Source organism: Haliotis rufescens, unplaced genomic scaffold (genome assembly GCF_023055435.1).
Source record: "Haliotis rufescens isolate VD_foot unplaced genomic scaffold, xgHalRufe1.0.p SCAF_87, whole genome shotgun sequence".
Lineage (NCBI taxonomy): Eukaryota > Metazoa > Mollusca > Gastropoda > Lepetellida > Haliotidae > Haliotis > Haliotis rufescens.
In genome coordinates, this window is record NW_025964380.1 from 150,968 (window position 1) to 173,465 (window position 22,498).

Below are 22,498 nucleotides of genomic sequence, written 5' to 3' on the forward strand. Positions count from 1 at the left end.
ATTTGTTTCCAAGTACCACACTAATCGATTATTTACCATGCGTTCCATCGTTTTACAAACACAGCTAGTTAGAGAGATAGGTCGGTAATTTGAAGGATCATTATGATCCCGCCCAGGTTTTGGTATTGGTATAACAATGGCATTATGCCATGAAGGTGGAAACGTCCCTGTTGTCCAAATGTCATCGAAAATAGTCAACAAAGTTTCAAGGCATGATTCGGGCAAGTGTTTCAGTAGCTGATAATGAATATTATCAGCGCCTGCTGCTGTATCATGAGCTTGCCCTAGGGCAGTATAAAGCTCATGTAGTGAAAATACCTCATTGTAATCTTCACCATTATCAGATGTAAAATTTACTTTTTTCTTTTCCTGTTGGAGCTGATATTTTTGAAATTCGGGAACGTAATTAGATGAAGACGAATGTTGAGATAATGTTTTCCCAAGTCTATTGGCAATAGCAGTTTTATCAGTTAGTAAAGTATCGCCATCCTTCAGATGGTGAACTGTAGAATTTGATCCCTTGCCTTTGATCTTTTTAATCATGTTCCATACCTTGGACATAGGGGTACGAGTGTTTATTTTGGAGACATAGTTTCTCCATGACAGACGTTTATTTTGCTTAAATAGACATCTTGCCTTAGCATTTGAAATTTTGACAGTGTTTAAATTATGGACAGTGGGATGTTTACGGAAGTATTTCTCCGCCTTCTTACGACATTTCCTAGCTTGTTTGCAAGTGTCATCAAACCATGGTTTACGAACACGTGGGTTGACGGAGGACTTAGGAATTGATTCATCAGCAATTGTATTCAGTTGATCTGAGAACAACTGAATCGGGTCAGTAACATTCTGAAAAGACGTAGGTTGCAATTTATCTTTGCATAAAGACTGAAATAAAGTCCAATCAGCCTTCATAAAATTCCATCGAGGTGAAGGTGGATCATCAGCGGGATTAATGGGTTTAAGTACAGTGGGGAAATGGTCACTTCCACACAGGTCATCGTGGACTGACCAGGAAAATTCGTGTAACAAAACTGAATCTGTCAGAGACAGATCGAGAGATGAATACGTGCCAGTAGCAGGGTGTAAATACGTATCGGAGTCATCATTAAAGATGCAGAGATCATTATCGGAAACAAAATCCTCGATCACTTTTCCCTTTTGATTAATGATTGCACTTCCCCATAAAGGATTATGCCCATTTAGATCACCCATGATAACACAGGGCTTTGGGAGCTGATCGTATAGTTTTTGTAGATCATTACGCTGAAGATTTGAAGAAGGTGGAATGTATAAGGAGCAAAGTGTCAAGGCAATATGCAGTGTAAGTCTAACTGCAACTGCTTGCAGATTTGTGTCAAGCGGAACAGGACTGTGAACAACGCCCCGCCGCACCAAAATAGTAGCTCCTCCAGTAGCTTTATCACCCAGGGGAGAAAAAGAATGAAAGGAACTATACTGCCGTAATTCAAATTTATCTGTATGTTTTAGGTACGTCTCTTGTAAACAAATTGCTGATGGACTTAAATCTGTTGTTAATAATTGCAATTCGTGAAAATTATGCCTAAGTCCTCTGCAATTCCATTGAAATATATTTGAATGGTTCATGGCGGTTCTATAGGAGATCGCTCACGTGAACGTGAAGAAGAGTCACCACTCATGGAAGATGGAGTAACATCCATCTCGAGAGGATCAAAGTAATTGTGAACATCTACAGATGTTTCACTGAGAGTAGGGATCTTAGTAGAAATTTTCTTGTTTTGTTTCTTCTTTTGTTTTTTGGGCATTTCAGGCGATGGTTTGTTAGGTGCTGGTAATTCAGGAGTTGGTTTAGGTGGGGCCATAGTCTGAGTCACAACCTGAGATGCTGAAGAGATGTCACATGATTGACTATCGGAATCATTGGTCTGACTCTCTGATGTTGTAACCATAGGCACAGGGTGTTCAGAGTGTGTCCATGTCAAGTCAGTTTGACATTCTATAGATCTTGTGGTAGAAGGTCGAGAGACAGCAGCAGCATAGGTGTGCGCTGATGGAGGTGACCGGCTGGCAACGACTTTTTTAGCCTCCTGAAAAGAAATGTTGTTTTTACATTTGACAGTTAAGATTTCCTTTTCATGATTCCAAAGAGGACAGGATTTCGAAGACGCAACATGTTTACCCATACAATTAGCACATTTGGGGTCAGCTGTACAATCTGAGGCGTCATGATTTGCACCACAACGGTGACAAACAATCGGCCGATCGCATGATTTGGAGCCATGCCCAAACTTCTGACACTGGTAACATCGGAGTGGATTGGGGACATACACCTCCACTCCGATGTTGAAATAGCCTGCCTTAATTGATTGTGGTATAGTCGACAGTGCAAATGTGAACAAATAAGTATTTGTTTTGATAATGTTTTCTCCGTCCTTTCGAGTAAACCGTTTCACTGAAGTGACATGTTGATCTTTGAGTTCGTCAAGAATATCATCTTCATTCATTTCCGCCAGACAACGGCCTCTGTCGCGGATGATCCCCCGACTCGAGTTCAACGTTCTGTGCGCAGAGACAGCAACTTCAGTGTTTGCAAATGTAGTACATTTCAAAAGATTGACAGCTTGCTGTCTCCGTGCACACTCTACCAAAAGAGAACCGCCCCGGAGCCGTGAAACATTCTTAACTTCACCACAAATACCTGCAATGGCTTTAGATATGGCAAAAGGATTTATTTTTAGTGGTAATTCATTTCTGGATTCAACTACCAAAAAACGTGCCCAAGAATTATTATTTGGTATGAGAGAAGCATCATCATCAGATGATAAAATCTCAGTTTCCAAACGTCTCTTCTTTTCATTGCGGTTCGAACCAGAGTGATTGTGAGCCATGGTGAAAGTAATTGATTCAGCACCCCTGCTCCCCACCCACCATGGAGTGCTACAAAGAGCGATGTTTTATTGCACCGGATCTCCAACATGCAAACATCAGGGATACAGAGGTGTTATACTCCAGTAAGAACAACATGAATAGCTGTATTTGTCTATCAAATAAAATGTCAGGCTGGTTCGGCCCATGGCAAGAAATTGAAGACATACAGAACTCAGAGGTCGAAAGTACCAGATTGGCCCATGAGCCACCGCCTTCTGGCGTAAGACTCTAGGCAATGTATACAATCCAAAATTGAGAACATACACAAGGTATGCATGGCCAAGACCAAAATATATAGTAAAATACAACACAGGTGTGCATATACAATATTACGCACAGGGCCTGGCATGACCAGCCGATTGATAAGACCGGGCCCATCTTACCACCCGTCTAGGCGAAGTAAGGGTCGAAGTAGTGTGTTGGGCAAAGGAACACAGTTCCAGGATCCAGTGCCCTCAACTACCAGACTCCCGTCCTCCGCCGACACAGGGACGCAACCCACGGCAAACAGGTTGCCCATTTTAGTCGCCTCATACGACCAGCAATGGGAGGCTGTGGAAATATTCTGCCCCGGTTCCACACGGGGGAAGAGCGATTAGCGTTACCCAGCACTCACCACGAGGAGGTTGCTCTTCACGAGTGCCGTGCCCGGCCATGATATTGCTGGAATATTGCTACAAGCGGCGTAAAACCTCACTCACTCACTCACTCTTATAATGGGGAGAGGAGTGAATGCAGGTGAGACAATTAATAATGTTAACGATTCCAAGCATACTAAACGGCTAACTGTATATTTACATGCTATATTACCACATTCAGCCATTCATAGAGTTAACGATTCCAAGCATACTAAACTGCTTACTGTATATTAACATGCTATATAACCACATTCAGCCATTCATAGAGTTAACGATTCCAAGCATACTAAACGGCTACCTGTATATTAACATACTACATAACCACATTGAGCCATTCATAGACTTAACGCATCCAAGCATACTAAACGGCTAACTGTATATTAACATGCTATATAACCACATTCAGCCATTCATAGAGTTAACGCATCCAAGCATACTAAACGGCTAACTTTATTTTTAAATGCTATCTAACCACATTCAGCCATTCATAGAGTTAACGTATCCAAGCATACTAAACGGCTAACTGTATATTAACGTGCTATATAACCACATTCAACCATTCATAGAGTTAACGTATCGATGCATACTAAACGGCTGACTGTATATTAACATGCTTTATAACTACATTCAGCCATTCATAGAGTTAACGTATCCATGCATACTAAACGGCTGACTGTATATTATCATGTTATATAACCACATTCAACCATTCATAGAGTTAACGTATCCAAGCATACTAAACGGCTAACTGAATATTAACATGTTATATAACTACATTCAGCCATTCATAGGGTTGACGAATCCGAACATACTAAACGGCTAACTGTATATTAACATGCTATATAACCACATTCAATGAAATTCATAGGGTTAACCAATCCCAGCATACTAAACGACTGACTGTATATTAACATGTTATGTAGCAATTCAGAAAATCACGGCATCAATATCAACCGTATCACGCAGAGAGTGAAAACTACATGACGAAACAACTACGACATCACTTACCGTCACCAGCGGCCCCTTAGATATCCTCTTGTGGTTGTTTGACGACTGTGTGGGCTGTCGAGATAACAATACCGGCTATGTCAGTTCAACACTGATGTAATTTCAGGAAGTACACATCTTCACTTGAATCAAAAGTCTGTACATGTGTGTGACCCCGATAAGACAATAGTATTATGTCCTCCTTGTCAGTTGTTACTACGGTATGCTTTCAGTTTTGGGAAGTATAATAGGCGATGTGCAGAATGTGTAAATCAGCGTGGCGTAACTGAATTACGCAAAGTGTACACATCAGTTTTTCAGGTTTATAACGAAAATAAAACGTCACCACCAGAATATATTCCGTCTGGATTATGCCCTGAAATGGATTTCATTGGGCATAAAAGGCAATGTACCCGTAGAAGTTATATGAATTGACAACTGAAAATCAGAAATGCCTTCAGGTGTTCGCGAATTAGGTCAGAAACGCAAAACAATGAGTCATTTCTCATATGTTGCTCCAGTCTTTGAGTCGGACAACTTCGTATTTGGGATGCAAGCGTGACATTTCGAAAGCGGGGTCTGCATATTTGCCATCTTTTCCCTGTATCTTGTTAATCACATTAGTGTCAGAAAGGGACCGAAAATTCAATAATATATATGATTTCATTGGATTATCATAAAGGACAAGATCAGGTTCGTTTGCATGGATACATCTGAAGCTGTTTACGGGCCTATTCGCAAGAATTTTGTATTCGTCATTTTACATGACGCACTCTACATATTCTGGGTCGTACCATGGATTGACCACAAGCATGGCGAAGACGGTAAGAAAATGATCAGCCACCCTATCATGTCGCTTTAGATACTGTGTCTGTGCCAAAGCTGGGCATCGACTCACAATGTGTTGGACAGTCACATAATTATAATTATTATTATTTACAGATTAAAATAAAAAATGCAGCAAAGAGGGTTTGGGTGATCCTGGCACAATTATGAATTAAATCCACAGACTGGTTATCTAATCATTACCATGAAAAATCTTGTGACAACTAAACGAACTCAGTGACAATAATGCAACACACGCCCCACCCATCCTGTTATCAGTCAGTCGGGAAGCAGTAATCCCCCTTTCTTAACATGAAGGCAACATATGATGCTTGGTTAGTTAACCAAATGCCATGGAATCGCTTGCAATGTATTTACACTAAAATGTGTCTTCTAACGCAGGACTTGCAGTTCTCAAAGATGCACATCCATACACATTAAGTACAGGCTGTAAACAAACTCTACACAGGCTACCGTCACGTGAACAAACAGACGAGGTGTTTATGTCTGAGTGTGCGTCATAGTTTACTTCCTGGCTGGAGGCTATAATTACTGGTGTCCCACTTATAGTGAATCTCCTGCTATACAGAGCACAACTATCTACAGCTACAGAGCACAACTATCTACATCTAGAGAGCACAACTATCTAGATATACAGAGAACAACTATCTACATATACAGAGCACAACTATCTACATATACAGAGCACAACTATCTACATATACAGAGCACAACTATCTACAAATACAGAGAACAACTATCTACATATACAGAGCACAACTATCTACATATACAGAGCACAACTATCTACATATACAGAGCACAACTATCTACATATACAGAGCACAACTATCTACATATACAGAGCACAACTATCTACATATACAGAGCACAACTATCTACATATACAGAGCACAACTATCTACAAATACAGAGAACAACTATCTACATATACAGAGCACAACTATCTACATATACAGAGCACAACTATCTACATATACAGAGCACAACTATCTACATATACAGAGCACAACTATCTACATATACAGAGCACAACTATCTACATATACAGAGCACAACTATCTACAAATACAGAGAACAACTATCTACATATACAGAGCACAACTATCTACATATACAGAGCACTGTCTACATATACAGAGCACAACTATCTACATATACAGAGCACAACTATCTACATATACAGAGCACAACTATCTACATATACAGAGCACAACTATCTACATATACACAGCACAACTATCTACATATACAGAGCACTGTCTACATATACAGAGCACAACTATCTACATATACAGAGCACTGTCTACATATACAGAGCACAACTATCTACATATACAGAGCACAACTATCTACATATACAGAGCACAACTATCTACATATACACAGCACAACTATCTACATATACAGAGCACTGTCTACATATACAGAGCACAACTATCTACATATACAGAGCACTGTCTACATATACAGAGCACAACTATCTACATATACAGAGCACAACTATCTACATATACAGAGCACAACTATCTACATATACAGAGCACAACTATCTACATATACAGAGCACAACTATCTACATATACAGAGCACAACTATCTACATATACAGAGCACAACTATCTACATATACAGAGCACAACTATCTACATATACAGAGCACAACTATCTACATATACAGAGCACAACTATCTACATATACAGAGCACTATATACATATACAGAGCACTATCTACATATACAGAGCACTACTATCTACATATACAGAGCACAACTATCTACATATACAGAGCACAACTATCTACATATACAGAGCACAACTATCTACATATACAGAGCACAACTATCTACATATACAGAACACAACTATCTACATATACAGAGCACAACTATCTACATATACAGAGCACAACTATCTACATATACAGAGCACAACTATCTACATATACAGAGCACAACTATCTACATATACAGAGCACAACTATCTACATATACAGAGCACAACTATCTACATATACAGAGCACAACTATCTACATATACAGAGCACAACTATCTACATATACAGAGCACAACTATCTACATATACAGAGCACAACTATCTACATATACAGAGCACAACTATCAACATATACAGAGCACAACTATCTACATATACAGAGCACAACTATCTACATAAACAGAGCACAACTATCTACATATACAGAGCACAACTATCTACATATACAGAGCACAACTATCTACATATACAGAGCACAACTATCTACATATACAGAGCACAACTATCTACATATACAGAGCACAACTATCTACATATACAGAGCACAACTATCTACATATACAGAGCACAACTATCTACATATACAGAGCACAACTATCTACATATACAGAGCACAACTATCTACATATACAGAGCACAACTATCTACATATACAGAACACAACTATCTACATATACAGAGCACAACTATCTACATATACAGAGCACATATACATATACAGAACACAACTATCTACATATACACAGCACAACTATCTACATATACAGAGCACATATACATATACAGAACACAACTATCTACATATACAGAGCACAACTATCTACATATACAGAGCACAACTATCTACATATACAGAGTACAACTATCTACATCTACACAGAACAACTATCTACATATACAGAGCACATATACATATACAGAACACAACTATCTACATATACACAGCACAACTATCTACATATACAGAGCACTGTCTACATACAATGTTGGAGGAGATTGATATGAACCAGCTTTAGTTTTCCCTTTTGCAAAGTCGGTGAAATATGTGAGTAGAATATCTTCAACGATATATGGCTATTAGCTACCATCATCCGAGGGAAGGGAGTTGACTGACTATAAAAGTCAAGGAATTATGGAGTTACATTTTGGCTGGATTAACGAGTATATGCATAGTCCAATCAAAATCGCGTAAAGACATCGACCTCCGGTTCGTAAGCTGCTGTGCAGATGTCAGTGGAATGCAGGGTTTGCAAAGCATGTGAACCGCCAACAGATATTTTCCAAATCTTTTCATGTTTTTAAGCAAGGTGATCGGGTGATTTGATGCTTTTCGCGAAGTAAGACGTGTTTTATCACCATAGAGATTGTGATCAAATCGTCCCTACTGAGCGCCTCCATTTTGTTTGAAGCAAATGTAAGTGATATGAGAAGTGGCATCTCAGTAAACTGCCTTGCCTCGGGGCCAGTGGCTGAATGAGGATGAGTAGTTGAGTGAGTGAGTGGGTTTTGTGTTGGTGAGCGGATGCGTTAGTGAGTGAGAAACTTCATACTCATTGTTCCACGTGGCTCAATTTCGTTTGGCAGCACACCTGGAATTCCGACGAACATCCTAAGCCAAGTCCCACGTACTGAGTGGTCCCCGTGTGCTACAGCGCTAACTTTCTAAGCCCATTCCCACGTACTGAGTGGTCCCCGTGTGCTACAGCGCTAACTTTCTAAGCCCATTCCAACGTACTGAGTGGTCCCCGTGTGCTACAGCGCTAACTTTCTAAGTCCATTCCCACGTACTAAGTGGTCCCAGTGTGCTACAGCGCTAACTTCCTAAACCCATTCCCACGTACTGAGTGGTCCCCGTGTGCTACAGCGCTAACTTCCTAAACCCATTCCCACGTACTGAGTGGTCCCCGTGTGCTACAGCGCTAACTTCCTAAACCCATTCCCACGTACTGAGTGGTCCCCGTGTGCTACAGCGCTCACTTCCTACTTACGAAAATAGGACTTTAGTGATCACAGGTACCTTTTAATATATCAGATCACAGTGATCATTCTCAAAAATCATTAATAACCCTAGAATAGTTTAGAATGTTTTCCTATTTGGAGAGATCCTTTTGTCCATTTGTTGCATGCATTGACTCATGCATTTTGGGAATATCCATGAAAAGACTTGAAGAATTGGAGTATGGTACGTGTTGATTCTCAAATTGAAACAATATTTGAAATCTGTATGTTGGTTTCACACCAGGTTCTTTTACAAACAAGCAACAAATGGAATACAATTAAGAAATGTATTACACAAATACATGAGGTTTAAAAATCACGACAAATCACTGCATAGCAATTACAATGGCAGTACACAATAGAGTGGCAGTACAATATTTAATGTCAATAAATAATATGATGGCAGTGGTCAGTATCAAATACAAAAACACAGCAGTGATCGCAAAAGTCAGTGATAATAATATATATTCAGCCAGAGGCGACAGTGGTCTAGCTTCCGAGATGAGCTAGGCAGGGAATCAGGGATGATGAGCGATCCTCAGATGAATGCTGGTATCGAAGCAACAAAAAGCATGACAAATATTGAACAGTACAGACATGTCGGTAACGTACTACCACCGTCCGCGGTATACCGGACCGGAAGTTTACACGCAGCCTCTAAATAGAGTAACTTCCTCGCGACTGATCATTGTCCAAACACAATGGAAATGAACGTCTACCGAATCTCAGCAGAAACAATGTTAGCCAGTTACAACCATTGTTAAACAATGAAATACACTACCATATTACACGGAACATAGTAACACTGCTAAAATATGGTAAATTCAACAGAAACTGTGAAAGTTTCCATCTTGCGTGACACCATGACGAACGCAAAATCAATCACAACGACGACTGTATTCATCTGCATTTGTGACTTAGTCTCTCGAGTACATTACCAAGCATTACAAAGCATAAAAACAATTAACAAAAAGCATATGGTCAGATTTGGGGGAATACTAACATGACATATATATGTATATACAATACCTCAATCAACGAAAAGACCCGTAAAGATCTGGGGTAGAATAGATCTTCAGCAACCCATGCTTGCCGTAAAAGGTTTGGTGAGGTGAAATGGGGTTTAACGTCGCGACCAAGATTATTGCACTTATATAGCGACGTGCATGCACGTGTATGTGTGTGTGTGGCTGCTTGTACTAGTCCGGACTGATGACGATTTATAGTGCTAGCTCACTGAGATACCATGCCGCAGTTTAACATGAATATCCCACTCAGACACAGTATACTGACTCCGAGCCGACCAGTCCTTGTTTTAGCCCCTTAATGCCGAGTGCCAGACAGGGTAACAAGAAGTGCCATATTTTAACGTCTTTTGGTATGACGCGGTCGGGGATCGAACCCCAGACCTTGCGCTCTCCCGGCGGACGCTCTACCACTAGACCACGGAGGCGGTCTGCCGTAAAAGGCTACTATGCTTGTCGTAAGAGGCGACTAACGGGATCGGGTGGTCAGGCTCGCTGACTTGGTTGATGCATGTCATCGATCCCAATTGCTAGTGTAGCCGGGTGGTGGTACTAACTCCGAATGAGTTATAGCCACATAAGTACCACGCACTTATAACCCCCTAGTGAGTGAGTTTAATTAAAGTCACGTCGGCAATATTTCAGCCATAATGTGACTTGAGTGAGTGAGTTATGGTTTATAGTCACATCGGCAATATTTCAGCCATATCCTGACTAAATCAAGTTATATAGTCATGAAACACAAAACTGAACTATAAAACCTGTCGACAAAGGACAGTACAATAACAGTATCACAGATTTTAGTTAAAACTAGTTTGAGAGTACATAAAAGAACAATGGTACAATTCAACAACACAATATAAAAACGGGTTATAGATCGCCAGCAACCAAAGTTAGGCCACCACACTAGGGACTGAGGGGACTTACGATGCTTTTGCTACCTGCACGGCTCCCCAGCAGGATTTACACCCTCCCTTCAGTCGCTGGCGATTGTAGGCAATAGTAACCACCAATTAAAACGAACAAATATACTACGATTAAAAATGTGATAGCTATAAATTTACTTTGAAAGACATGGAAGTTATGTATCCTCTCCAGGGGACAATAGTTTTACGATACTTCAACCCCCTTCGAGGATACAGCCATTTACAATCACAGTTTTTAATTTATTCTACCAAGTTTAAAACATAGTGTTTATACAATATTATTAATCAAAATTTTGAAAACAATTCAATATGTTTTAAAAAATTTATAATTAAACGAGAGTTGATACTAGTAAAAAGATCTTTAATAGATGATGTTTTGAAATATTGATCCCTTGTGATGGAAAAATCAATACAGTCAAGCAGGACATGCTTGACCGTGATTCTTTCATCACAAGGGACACAAAACGGAGGATCCTCACCTTTTAATAAATACTCGTGGGTGTAGCGACTGTGACCAATGCGACATCGTCTCAGGACAACTTCGTCGTGTCTGGACTGGCAACCCAAGTAGGTATAGCCTAATTTGGGTTTAAATTCATGAAGTTTATTTATACCTACTTGGGTGTCCCATCTTTTCTGCATCAAACTACGAATATATTCCTTGATGCCTTGTTTAAAATCACTGTAGGGAATGGTAAGATGGGACATTGGTTTATCAAGAGCTGCTTTAGCTGCAGCATCAGCTCGTGTGTTACCAGCAATACCAACATGACTAGGCAACCAACAAAGTACGATGTCGTATTGGCCAGTAGCAAGGTGATTATAAAGTTCTAAAATATCAAGAATTAACGGTTGGTTCGAGTTTAGAGTCTTCAGTGCTTGTAGGCATGATAAAGAATCGGAGAAAATGATGAAGTGTTTACATACAGTTTGTTTTTTAATGTATGTCAAGGCTGTGTGAATAGCCTTAGCTTCAGCAGTAAAGATTGAGCTGTTATCTGGTAATCTGGAGGAAACGGTTTTTGAGCCAATGATGGTGGCACTGGCAATTTTGCCGTCATCCTTGGATCTATCTGTGAAGATGGAGCGGTGAGAATAATATTTAGAGCGTAACTGGACATATTCTTGCTGAAAGATTAACTGGTTTGTATCAGATTTCTTAAAATTGGTAAGTGTAAGATCTACTTCTGGTTTGACCAATTGCCAAGGAGGCGTGGACAGTAAACGGTAGGGTGCAATAATATCAAGGTCTATATGAGCTGCTGTTACATGGGGTTGTAATCTGATCCCCAGAGGTAGAACCAGTTTTGGTTTAGTTTGGAATAACTCCTTGTAGAGAGGATTAAAAACACAATCATATGCTGGATTGGACGGGTTTTATTTTAGTTTTGTTAAATACTGTTATGCAAGTTTTAAACGACGCTGTTTCAACGAAGGCTCATCAGGCTCTACATACAGACTATCGACAGGAGAGGTCCTGAAAGCTCCAAGACAGAGACTCAAGCCCTGGTGATGAATTGTATCTAGTTTCTGTAAATTACTTTTACAGGCTCCACCATAAATGATGGAACCGTAGTCTAATTTTGAGCGGATCAAAGATCGGTACAAGTGGAGGAGGGTTGTCTGATCCCTTGACAAATACTGCCTTGTGGGACACCCTGATCCTGAGTATAATGGTCAGACAGGGTTGAACCCACTCGGACTTTAAATTGTCTGTCTGTTAAAAACTGTGATATAAAATGAGGCAAACGGCCTCTCAAACCAAAATCATGTAAATCCGTTAGAATGCCGTGCCTTCAAGTAGTATCATAGGCCTTTTCAAGATCGAAAAAGACTGACACTACATGTTGTTTGTTTACAATAGCATTTTTCACAAACGATTCTAAGCGTACTAAATGGTCGATAGTACTTCGATTTTTTCGGGAACCACATTGGATATTGGTAATTAGATTATTGGTTTCCAGATACCAAATGAATCTATTATTCACCATTCGTTCCATGGTTTTACACACGCAACTTGGTAAGGATATAGGTCTATAGTTAGAGGGATCTGTATTATCCCGGCCAGGCTTTGGTATTGGAACGACAATGGCATTATGCCATGAAGGAGGGAAATCCCCAGATATCCATATTTGATCAAATATATCTAAAAGTGTCTCCAGACAGGAATCAGGTAAATGTTTTAAAAGCTGATAATGTATGTTGTCAGCTCCCGTTGCTGTGTCATGAGCTTGCCAAAGGGCGGTGTGTAGCTCATGTAATGAGAAGACTTCATTATAGTCTTCACCATTATCAGAAGTGAAATTTACTTTGATCTTTTCCTGTTGTTTCTTAATTTTTTGAAACTCCGGGACATAATTAGATGTTGAAGAATGTTTTGCTAACGTTTCTCCAAGCTTATTTGCAATGTCAGTTTTATCTGTTAATAACGTGTCAACATCCTTAAGATGATGAACAGAAGATTTAGAGCCTTTGCCTTTTATTTTCTGAACCATGTTCCACACCTTGGACATGGGTATACGGGAATTTATCTTGGAGACATAGTTCCTCCAAGATTGTGCTTATTTTGTTTAAAATTTTGTTATTTTAACCCTATTCAAATTATGGACTGTAGGATGTCGGCGAAAATATTTTTTTGCTTTCTTCCTACACTTTCTGGCCTGTTTGCAGTCATTAGTAAACCATGGTTTACGAATATGGGGATTCGCAGAGGACTAGGCCCCTCATTCTGCATGAACTCTTTATGGAGGGAGTTCTTTACAGGTAAGAAGCATTTCAATATTCTTATCTCTTTCCATCCTGCTTTGGAAACAAATATATTCATAGAAAGGGTATCACAGCTTTCATTAAAGTAAAATATATTTTGTAGCATTATTATTTAATTTATTATATCTAAATATTTGCCAGTTCAAACATTTTGTGTTACATTAATTGGGCACATTGTCTTCAACCATGTGCGACCCCACTTATCCATATAAATTGATCTTTTTCCTTTTTGGCTTAAATAAAATTATAACATTCTGCATGAACTCTTTATGGAGGGAGGACTCTTCTTTACAGCTTCCCTCCCACCATCTGCTACACAGATATAAACATCATCATCATCCAGGGGGCACGGGTGGCCCAGTCGTCTAAGGCGCCGCGATTCGCTGTGCAGAGTTGCGTCCCTTGGGCACGCCAGAAACCTATCCCGAATCCCGGTTCGCCCCGATTATGTTTCTAGGTTTGTCAGCACCATACCCGTGCTCGTGGGTTTCACCGAAGTGGTAAACGTCTGAGACCTGCATCACTTCGGGCTTTCCTCCCACATTAAGCTGACACGCCATGATATAACTGGAATACTGTTAAAAGCGGCGTTAAGCCCAACTCACTCATCATCATCCAAGAACTGTTTTGACTAGCAGTCCAGTTGCTGGACAACAAAATACCACGCCCGGCTACAAAATGGCGCCTAACGTTGGGCTGCTAGTCTCACCAGGTTCATTTCTTGTACAGTGAGAAGAGGCAGTTCATCATTCATCAGATGGCAACTCAATATTCAAGAGTTCATGCAGTTTCCAAGGACATCTTGTACACTTTCGTGGATGAATAGTTCATTCATTCATCATACTGTTTTGTGAAGTGTATGGACCTTTTAACTTGTGATTTTTGTGTTTCACAAATTCAGGACTTGTACATTTGACTTTTGATCCTGAATATCAAGACATTATTTGTGATCCACATTGTATACTTCTCTTTATGTGTATCACATTACAATATCATCTTGCAATACCATCCTGTGATATATATTATATGTTGATCATGTTTACATTTGTTTGAAATTTATAATCATATTGACTTTTACAGAGTATTGATTATAGTACAAATTCTATTTCAACCAAATTTATATGTCTACAGTGCTTATTTAAACACTATATATAGTATAGATTCATTTTCATCTCACTGACAAGTTCATTCCGAAAAAATAATTGGAGTTCATATCTATTCAAAATTTCACCACTTATGAAAATTTCAGGTTAATATGAAAGAAAATTTAGAAGCATAATTGTAAGATTTAGAGCAGGTCTTTTAAAATTGAAGAATAATGAAGGCAGATATCTGTCGATAGAAAAGTCTTTTCCGAATATGTCCAGTCTGTAATAATAGTATAGAGGATGAATTTCATTTTTTACTCATTTGTTCATGTTTTAATGATCTCAGAAAAGAATACTTACGGGCAAAACTTTGCCGCTATTCTTGCTTGAACCATTTCAAATCTATTATGTGTAAAAACAATGAAGCAGTTTTAAATAGTTTATCACGTTTCCTATATTGCGCTTATGCAAAAAGAACAAGTAGTACAATTGAATTATGACATAAGTCATGTGTCACGTTACGTTACCGTTGCATCTGTGAACAATTGGTTCATTGTGAACTGTAATTGTATATGGGCCCGAGGCCTTCGTGCAAATAAAAGTTCTTCTTCTTCAAGTGTTCCTTGGAGTTATGTCTTCTCGGTTTACATGGTGCCTGGTGCTTTGCTGAAGTCTATTTTTGTTCTGTTTGAAAAAATCACCCCCGTAGTCATCAAGTAGCCACTTCGTCACCCCAAGGACAAGTGCCAGCACTACAGTTTTAACATGCAGCTAAAAAAGGAAGTTCTCATGATACGCAATAAAATATATTTGGGGCAAAAGTTTTATTAGGGTTTGTTCAATACAGAATGGGGATATAATGTTCTATATAGTCAAGGATTCAATTGAATAGTGGAACCGGACTTTCTGTAGCCCGTTATAGAGAAAAAAATTCCCTTTCCGCGGTTTTAGATGCGTAGATCCCATCATTGAAGGGGTGATCGGTAACTTTGATGTCAGTTTACAATAAGAAGATGCAGAAGAAATGAGAGTATCAGACCTATCGGGAAATCCACATTACGGCTTCAGATGTACTCTTAGAAGACGAAGAACAAATATCATTTGTTGGTTAACACCGCACTTAGCAATATTCCAGCTATATGACGGCGGTCTGTAAAATAATCGTGTCTGGACCATACAATCCAGTGATTGACAGCATTAACATCGATCCACGCAATTGGGATCGATGACATGTATCAACCAAGTCAGCGAGCCAGACCACCCGATCCCGTTAGTCACCTTTTACGGCAAGTATTGGCTGCTGAAGACCTATTCTACCCCGGAATCTTCACGGGTCTGCTATTAATGTATTTTAGTCACGATATGGCTGAAATATTGCCGATGTGACGTTAAATATTAACTCACTCACAAGGGATAAATATTTCAAAGTTACATCTCTGCAGGATCTTTTAGTAATATTAGTTCGCATATAATTATTGGCTTTTAAAAATAAATAGAGTTGTATTATAAATTGTGTTAACTTGTTTTGTATAGAATAAATTGATATCTTGATAAATTATTGTCCCCCTGAGAGGGTATCGTAAGTCCATAATATCCAAAGTATGTTATTCCTCAATATAGTTTTAAACGTAGAATAAGTGTTCTTTTAATCTGGCTAAATTTGTCAATAATCGCCAACACTTGAAGGGATGATGTAAATCCGGCTTGGGTCCATGCATGAAACTAAAGTACTGTAAGTCCCCTTAGCCAATAGTAATAATTAAATAAGTGGAGTAAGATTGAACACAGTTTTAATAGGCTAGCGCTTTCAACTCGTACCACGTACGAGTCTCATCAGGCCATAACTGAATATACACGACGTACTTTTTTATACATTTGCGTTTTCAAATCCTTCTATAATCATTATTTGTAAACTCATTGTCTTTTTTTTTCTTTGTTTAATCCCTGTTAGAGCCATAGTCTATAACACTGGTGCCAGTACCGTTTACCACGTGACATGGAGTGGGGGCTCTATATCATTCCTCCAACCCCACTGCGAGTGGGTGCCCAGTCTATGTCTACGTCTGCTTCTTCTTCTACCCCTGCAGCGACTGTGTATTGTCCACACATCATCCTTCAACGTGAGAGAGGAGCTGTCACCGCCTTATGAAGAGAGTGTGCATGTGGCTACATCCGAGACCTAGAAATGCTTTTTTTTAAATAAATCTCTTTTTATTTTTCACTTATTATTATGCATTATTTTTAACAAAACATATTGGAAAACGAAAGACAAAGCTGTAACATTTTCTCTCCTTCACGATCGGAAATGGAGAGCTTATTGCGAGCTTTACTTTAAACACATACTGTAACAGTGCCTCGACTATCCTAGCAAAGACGTCACAAACGAGGTAATGTTTTTGACCGTTTGCCTAGTCATAATGTACAGTTCAAAGGGTGAGGGGGGAGAAGGGTGAACCCAATGACACAGTGTCGGCCGGACGCGTTTCTAGGCTAACAGTCAAGACATTGACGCTTTACGAGTACGAGTACGAGTGATTCACCATCATGGTCGTTGAGACAGGGGTCAGTGTTGTATGTGATTGGGAAGGGAGATAATAGACAAATATTTAGATAACTACTTGATCTCCTCATCAGCTTACTACGAGGTTCACGTTTTCTCTTGTGTTGAATAAATACCTGTGTAAGGAAACTGAGGATACACATTCCCGACATTCTAAAATAGACCAGACACGCCATAACATTGTAGACAGACATTCTACAACATTCCATAACAGACCAGACGTGGTATACCATTTCAGACGTTCCATACCCATTCTCAACACTTCATAATAGATCAGACGTACCATACCATTCCAAACATTTCATACAGTCTACAACATTCCAGACATTCCAAAATAAACCAGACGTGGCATACCATTCCACACATTCCGGACATTCCTAACCTCCCTTTGATAAAACACCACCCTATATGTCAGTGCACTCCAATAGTTCCGAATTGTGTAACTGTTGAATGTCTTAAAAGTTGCAATGGTTCATTCTTCCAACCGGAATGGTGTTGGAAGCTGGCATGAGTTCGTTGTTTTCAGATAGATATCCCGTCCGCACTTGGCAAATACATACACTGCAAGATGTCATGTCGCTTTTATATATGTACAGACAGCCTTAAAGATCCCTCGACATTTTACAAGCGTTTTAGTCGTTTGCAGCAGACGTTGACAGTCACTACAAAATAACTAGCAACGTTCCCTGCTGCCACAACAAGTTTATATTATCTAATTGAATATGGGAGTAATGTGTGACAGTTATAAATTGATTGTTATGAATGTGGTGTGTGTACTGATTGGTTAATTGCAGATATCAAGCTACATTTTGTCAAATTGACTATTATATCATATAGCAGGTACACTGTGCACATAGTGCTTTGTCTGATTCATGTTTGCACTACTGGTCATACATGTTTCCTGCTGTTTCACTTTTGGATCAAATAATTAATATCAGAGGAATGAAATATCCTTGTTGGAAAACGAATGCAGAGACATGTAAAATTACAGCAGATAAGACAATTCAAGTGCATTCAATGATTAAAATAAATATCAGAACACAGATAGGTTTGAGACATATTGTATTGATGCATCTTTGGTAGTCCGGGTGAGTATATGGTGACATAACTCGATGGAGAGTATACTAGAATTCCAAAGTCTTGACTTACGTCTCACTATGAAATACGTTCCTCAAAATGTGTTTTTAGACTGTAAAAGATAATATACTGAAAAGAAATCGTTTTCCTTTGCTATGATAGTTGCATTTAATCCTTCATTATTTTTGCTTGTAATGTCTACAATCGCTTTTGAAAGGATGTATTTCACAATGTCCACACATCCTCCCAAGCTTGCCAAATGAAGGATGTTGCTGCCATCAGTATCTACTAGTGACAAATTAGCTCCTTTCTGCACAAGTACATCAAATCCACTTTTACACCCAGAACTTGCAGCCATCATCACTGGTGTCCTGTCATTTTCCCCTTTACTGTTAATGTCCACAATGTTATGAGAAAGAAAGTACCTCACTATCTCCCCATTTGCTCTTGAGGCCAAATGAAGAATGGTGTTGTGACGTGCATCTAGTAGTGTCAGATCGGCACCTTCCTTCGCAAGTAAATCCAAAACTTGTTTGTGTCCCGAGATTGATGCAACCATCGCTGGTGTCCTGCCACCCGTATTTTTCCTGTTGATGTCTTGCGCAATGCTCTTCTGTCTCAGGACATACTTCAATATATCCACATTTCCTCCCTCACAGGCCTTATGAAGAAAAGCGTCACCTTCAGCATAAGCTCTTGACAGATCAGCTCCTTTACTCACCATTAAGTCAAATATATCTCCATGTCCACTCTCTGCTGCCAGCAACACTGGTGTTATTCCCTGCCTGTCTTCCTCGTTGATATCAACAACGTCCTGTGTGAGGATATATTTCACTAACTCCATATGCTTACGCTGAAAAGCAATATGAAGGATATTTCTACGTTTCCCTGTAACTAGGGTCAGATCAGCTCCTTCAGTCACAAGTAAAGTTAGCACGTCTTTGTGCCCAGCAGAGGCTGTTATCATTGCTGACGTCCACCCCTCAGGTGTTCTACTGTTAATGTCCACAATGTTCTGTTTCAGGACATAATTCACCAGCCCCGTATGTCCTCCTGTACAGGCGATATGAAGAATGTTGCTACCTGTCTCATCCACTAGTAACAGATCAGCTCTGTGTGCCAGAAGTAGGTCGAAAATATCCTTTTGTCCCCTTGTGGCTGTTATCATTGCTGGTGTAAATCCAAAATATCCTCTACTGTTGATATCGACAATACTCTGTTTGAGAATGTATTTTACTATTTCTATATTTCCCCCTCTACATGCGTTATGCAGAATGCCGTCACCGTTTTCGTTCTCAAATAACAGATCAGCTTCGTTCTCTACAAGAAGGTCAAACACTTCTTTTTGTCCATTTGATACTGCCACTAATACTGGTGTTGACCCGTCACTGCAGCTGGTGTAGATGATTTCTATGTTCTGTGTGAGAATATACTTTACTGTCTCTACATTACCTCCTCGACAGGCAGCATGAAGACTTGTGCAACCCTGATCATCAAACAGTGACAGATCAGCTCCTCTCCTCACTAGTACGTCAAACACATCTTTATGTCCCGAGACGGCCGCTTCCATTACTGGTGTATATCCTTCAAATCCTCTCGTGTTAATGTCCACAATTTTTGCTGTTATTACATAATTAACTATCTCAATATTTCCCCCCTTACATGCTATGTGTAGAATAGTGTTATCGTCAAAATCGACATATGGGAGATCAGTTCCTTTCCTCAAAAGTAAATCAAACACTTCCTTATGTCCATGTAGAGCTGCTGTCCATGCTGGAGTCTGCATCTCACCATTTATACTGTTGACGTCCACACTGTCCTGTGTGAGGACATAATTCACTATCTCCACATTTCCTCCTTTACAGGCCACATGCAGAATAGTGTTACCATCGTCATCCAAGAGTGCGAGATTAGCCCCATGATGAACAAGTACGTCAAACACATCCTTGTGTGCTTCCACTGCTGCAAACATGACTGGTGTCCTACCGTGTAGGCCCCTGGTGTTGATGTCCGTGCGGGCATCAGATAAGGTGTATTTGACCTTGCACAAGTCACCATCAGTGCTGGCCTTAACAAGCTTGTGGTTTAAGTTGGGTATGTTTTGTTGTTTATTCTCTTTTTCTGAACGACATGCATGTAAAAACATCATTTGCGAATGCTGGACACATTTAGCAGCTTAACATGACTAAACTAACCCGCACAACATACTTCCTGTTGTTATATTAAAGGATTCCCGAATTGGAGCACACACAAATTAATCAGGAAATCTGCTTTCCAGGCGGCATTAAAAGTGATTTGAGATGGCATTGCCTCTTAATTCATTTTCGTCCCCCTAAGAGGGTATGTAAGTCCCAAATCATTCGAAGTATTTTTATGCATGCCAGGCTTTTAAACGTAGTATTTTTGTCATTTTAATCTTAGGCTTAACTGGTCAATTATCGTCAAGGACTGTAAGGTGATATAAATCCTGCCAGGGCCCATGTAGGAAGCAAAGGTACTGTAAGTCCCCATGGTCCCTGGTGTGGTAATCTCCCTTTAGTTACTGACGATCTCTAGCCCATTTTTATATTGTGTTGTCTCTTAATACGTAATGCTTTTAAATGTTCCACAACTAGTTTTGAATCTTATCTGTGATATTCTAGTTATCATACTGTCCTTCGTTGTCAGATTTTTATAAAATTTAAATATATGTATATTTCATGTCTAACTTCTCGTCACGATATGGCTGAAATATTGCCGATGTGACGTAAAGCATTAACTCACTCACTCACTTAATTCATTTTCGATTTCACGTGTAACACATTGCATTACTTAAAAGGTTACAACATTTCTATATGCATACTATGCTACACTTAATCAACGAATAAAAGCAAAGCATTTCTTACAGAATTGTTTTAAAGAAAGAAATCTTTAGTTGGTTGGTTTGTTGTTTAACGCCGCACTCAGCAATATTCCAGGTATATGACGGCGGTCTGTATATAATCGAGTCTGGACCAGACAATCCAGTGATTATCATGAGCATCGATCCACGCAATTGGGATATGAAGACATGCATCAACCAAGTCAACGAGCCTGGCCACCTGATTCCGTTAGTCGCCTTTTATGGCAAGAATAGGGTGCTGAAGACCTATTCTATCCCGGGTCTTCACGGGTCAAGAAAACTTTGAAAACGGCAGGTTAATGATGATTCTACTTAATGGTACGAATATGTTCATGAGACAAAATATTACTTCAGCACTAAATGTGTGAAGCAAGCTTCCACCACATTGAGAATCCTGTTGATGATTGGTGGCATTTATTGAATAACAATAATAATAATAATGAAAACAAGGTATTCGACAGTTTTCTAAAACGAGCCAATGCTCTGTACTGCTGGAAGGTTACAATGTTGGCATAGCCGCACGTTCAGGAAAGGAGCAATCGAGTTAATAATTTTCACATGTTTACTTAAACGAGTATTAGGCAAGGTGTTCATATCAAACATGTGAAGTCATGATTAAACGTTCCATATTCCGATAAATATTGGTACGATGTCAACGAATGTCTTAAACTAATGATACCGAATAAGAAAGACAGCATTTAATTTAGAACAAGTATTTGTCACAGAGTGACGAAATATCCCCCGCCTGTACACCATAGTACCAAATATGAAGACAATCCAGCGATTAGTTCTTGAGATATTGTGGCAACACCGTTTTCCAACTCCAAAAACAGATTTGCCTGCTGTGACCTTGAAAATGGGGTCAAGGTCACCAAATCTGACAGGTGTATGCGGTGTCTGTATATACACTATAGTTCCAAATATGAAGACAATCCAGCGATTAGTTCTTGAGATATCGCGGCAACACCGTTTTCTAACTCCAAAAGCAGATTTGCCTGCTGTGACCTTGACAATGGGGT

General features: G+C 39.5%; 1 protein-coding gene across 1 annotated transcript; it reads right to left on the reverse strand.

Annotated features, from left to right (window-relative positions):
• Positions 1-1,604: 1,604 nt before the first annotated feature.
• On the reverse strand, positions 1,605-20,747 carry LOC124144143 (ankyrin repeat domain-containing protein 50-like). Its single transcript, XM_048390198.1, has 2 exons — positions 18,839-20,747; positions 1,605-1,867 (listed from the first exon to the last, which is right to left on the reverse strand). The coding sequence occupies exons 1-2, from the start codon at positions 20,745-20,747 to the stop codon at positions 1,605-1,607; spliced, it is 2,172 nt and encodes a 723-aa protein (XP_048246155.1).
• Positions 20,748-22,498: the final 1,751 nt, after the last annotated feature.

Coding starts and splice junctions, on each gene's coding strand:
- LOC124144143 (XM_048390198.1), bottom strand. CDS start 20,747: ATGATGTTTTTACATGCATGTCGTTCAGAAAAAGAGAATAAACAACAA. Junction 1,868..18,838: donor TTTGGCAAGCTTGGGAGGAT/GTGTGGACATTG, acceptor ACATCTCTTCAG/CATCTCAGGTTGTGACTCAG.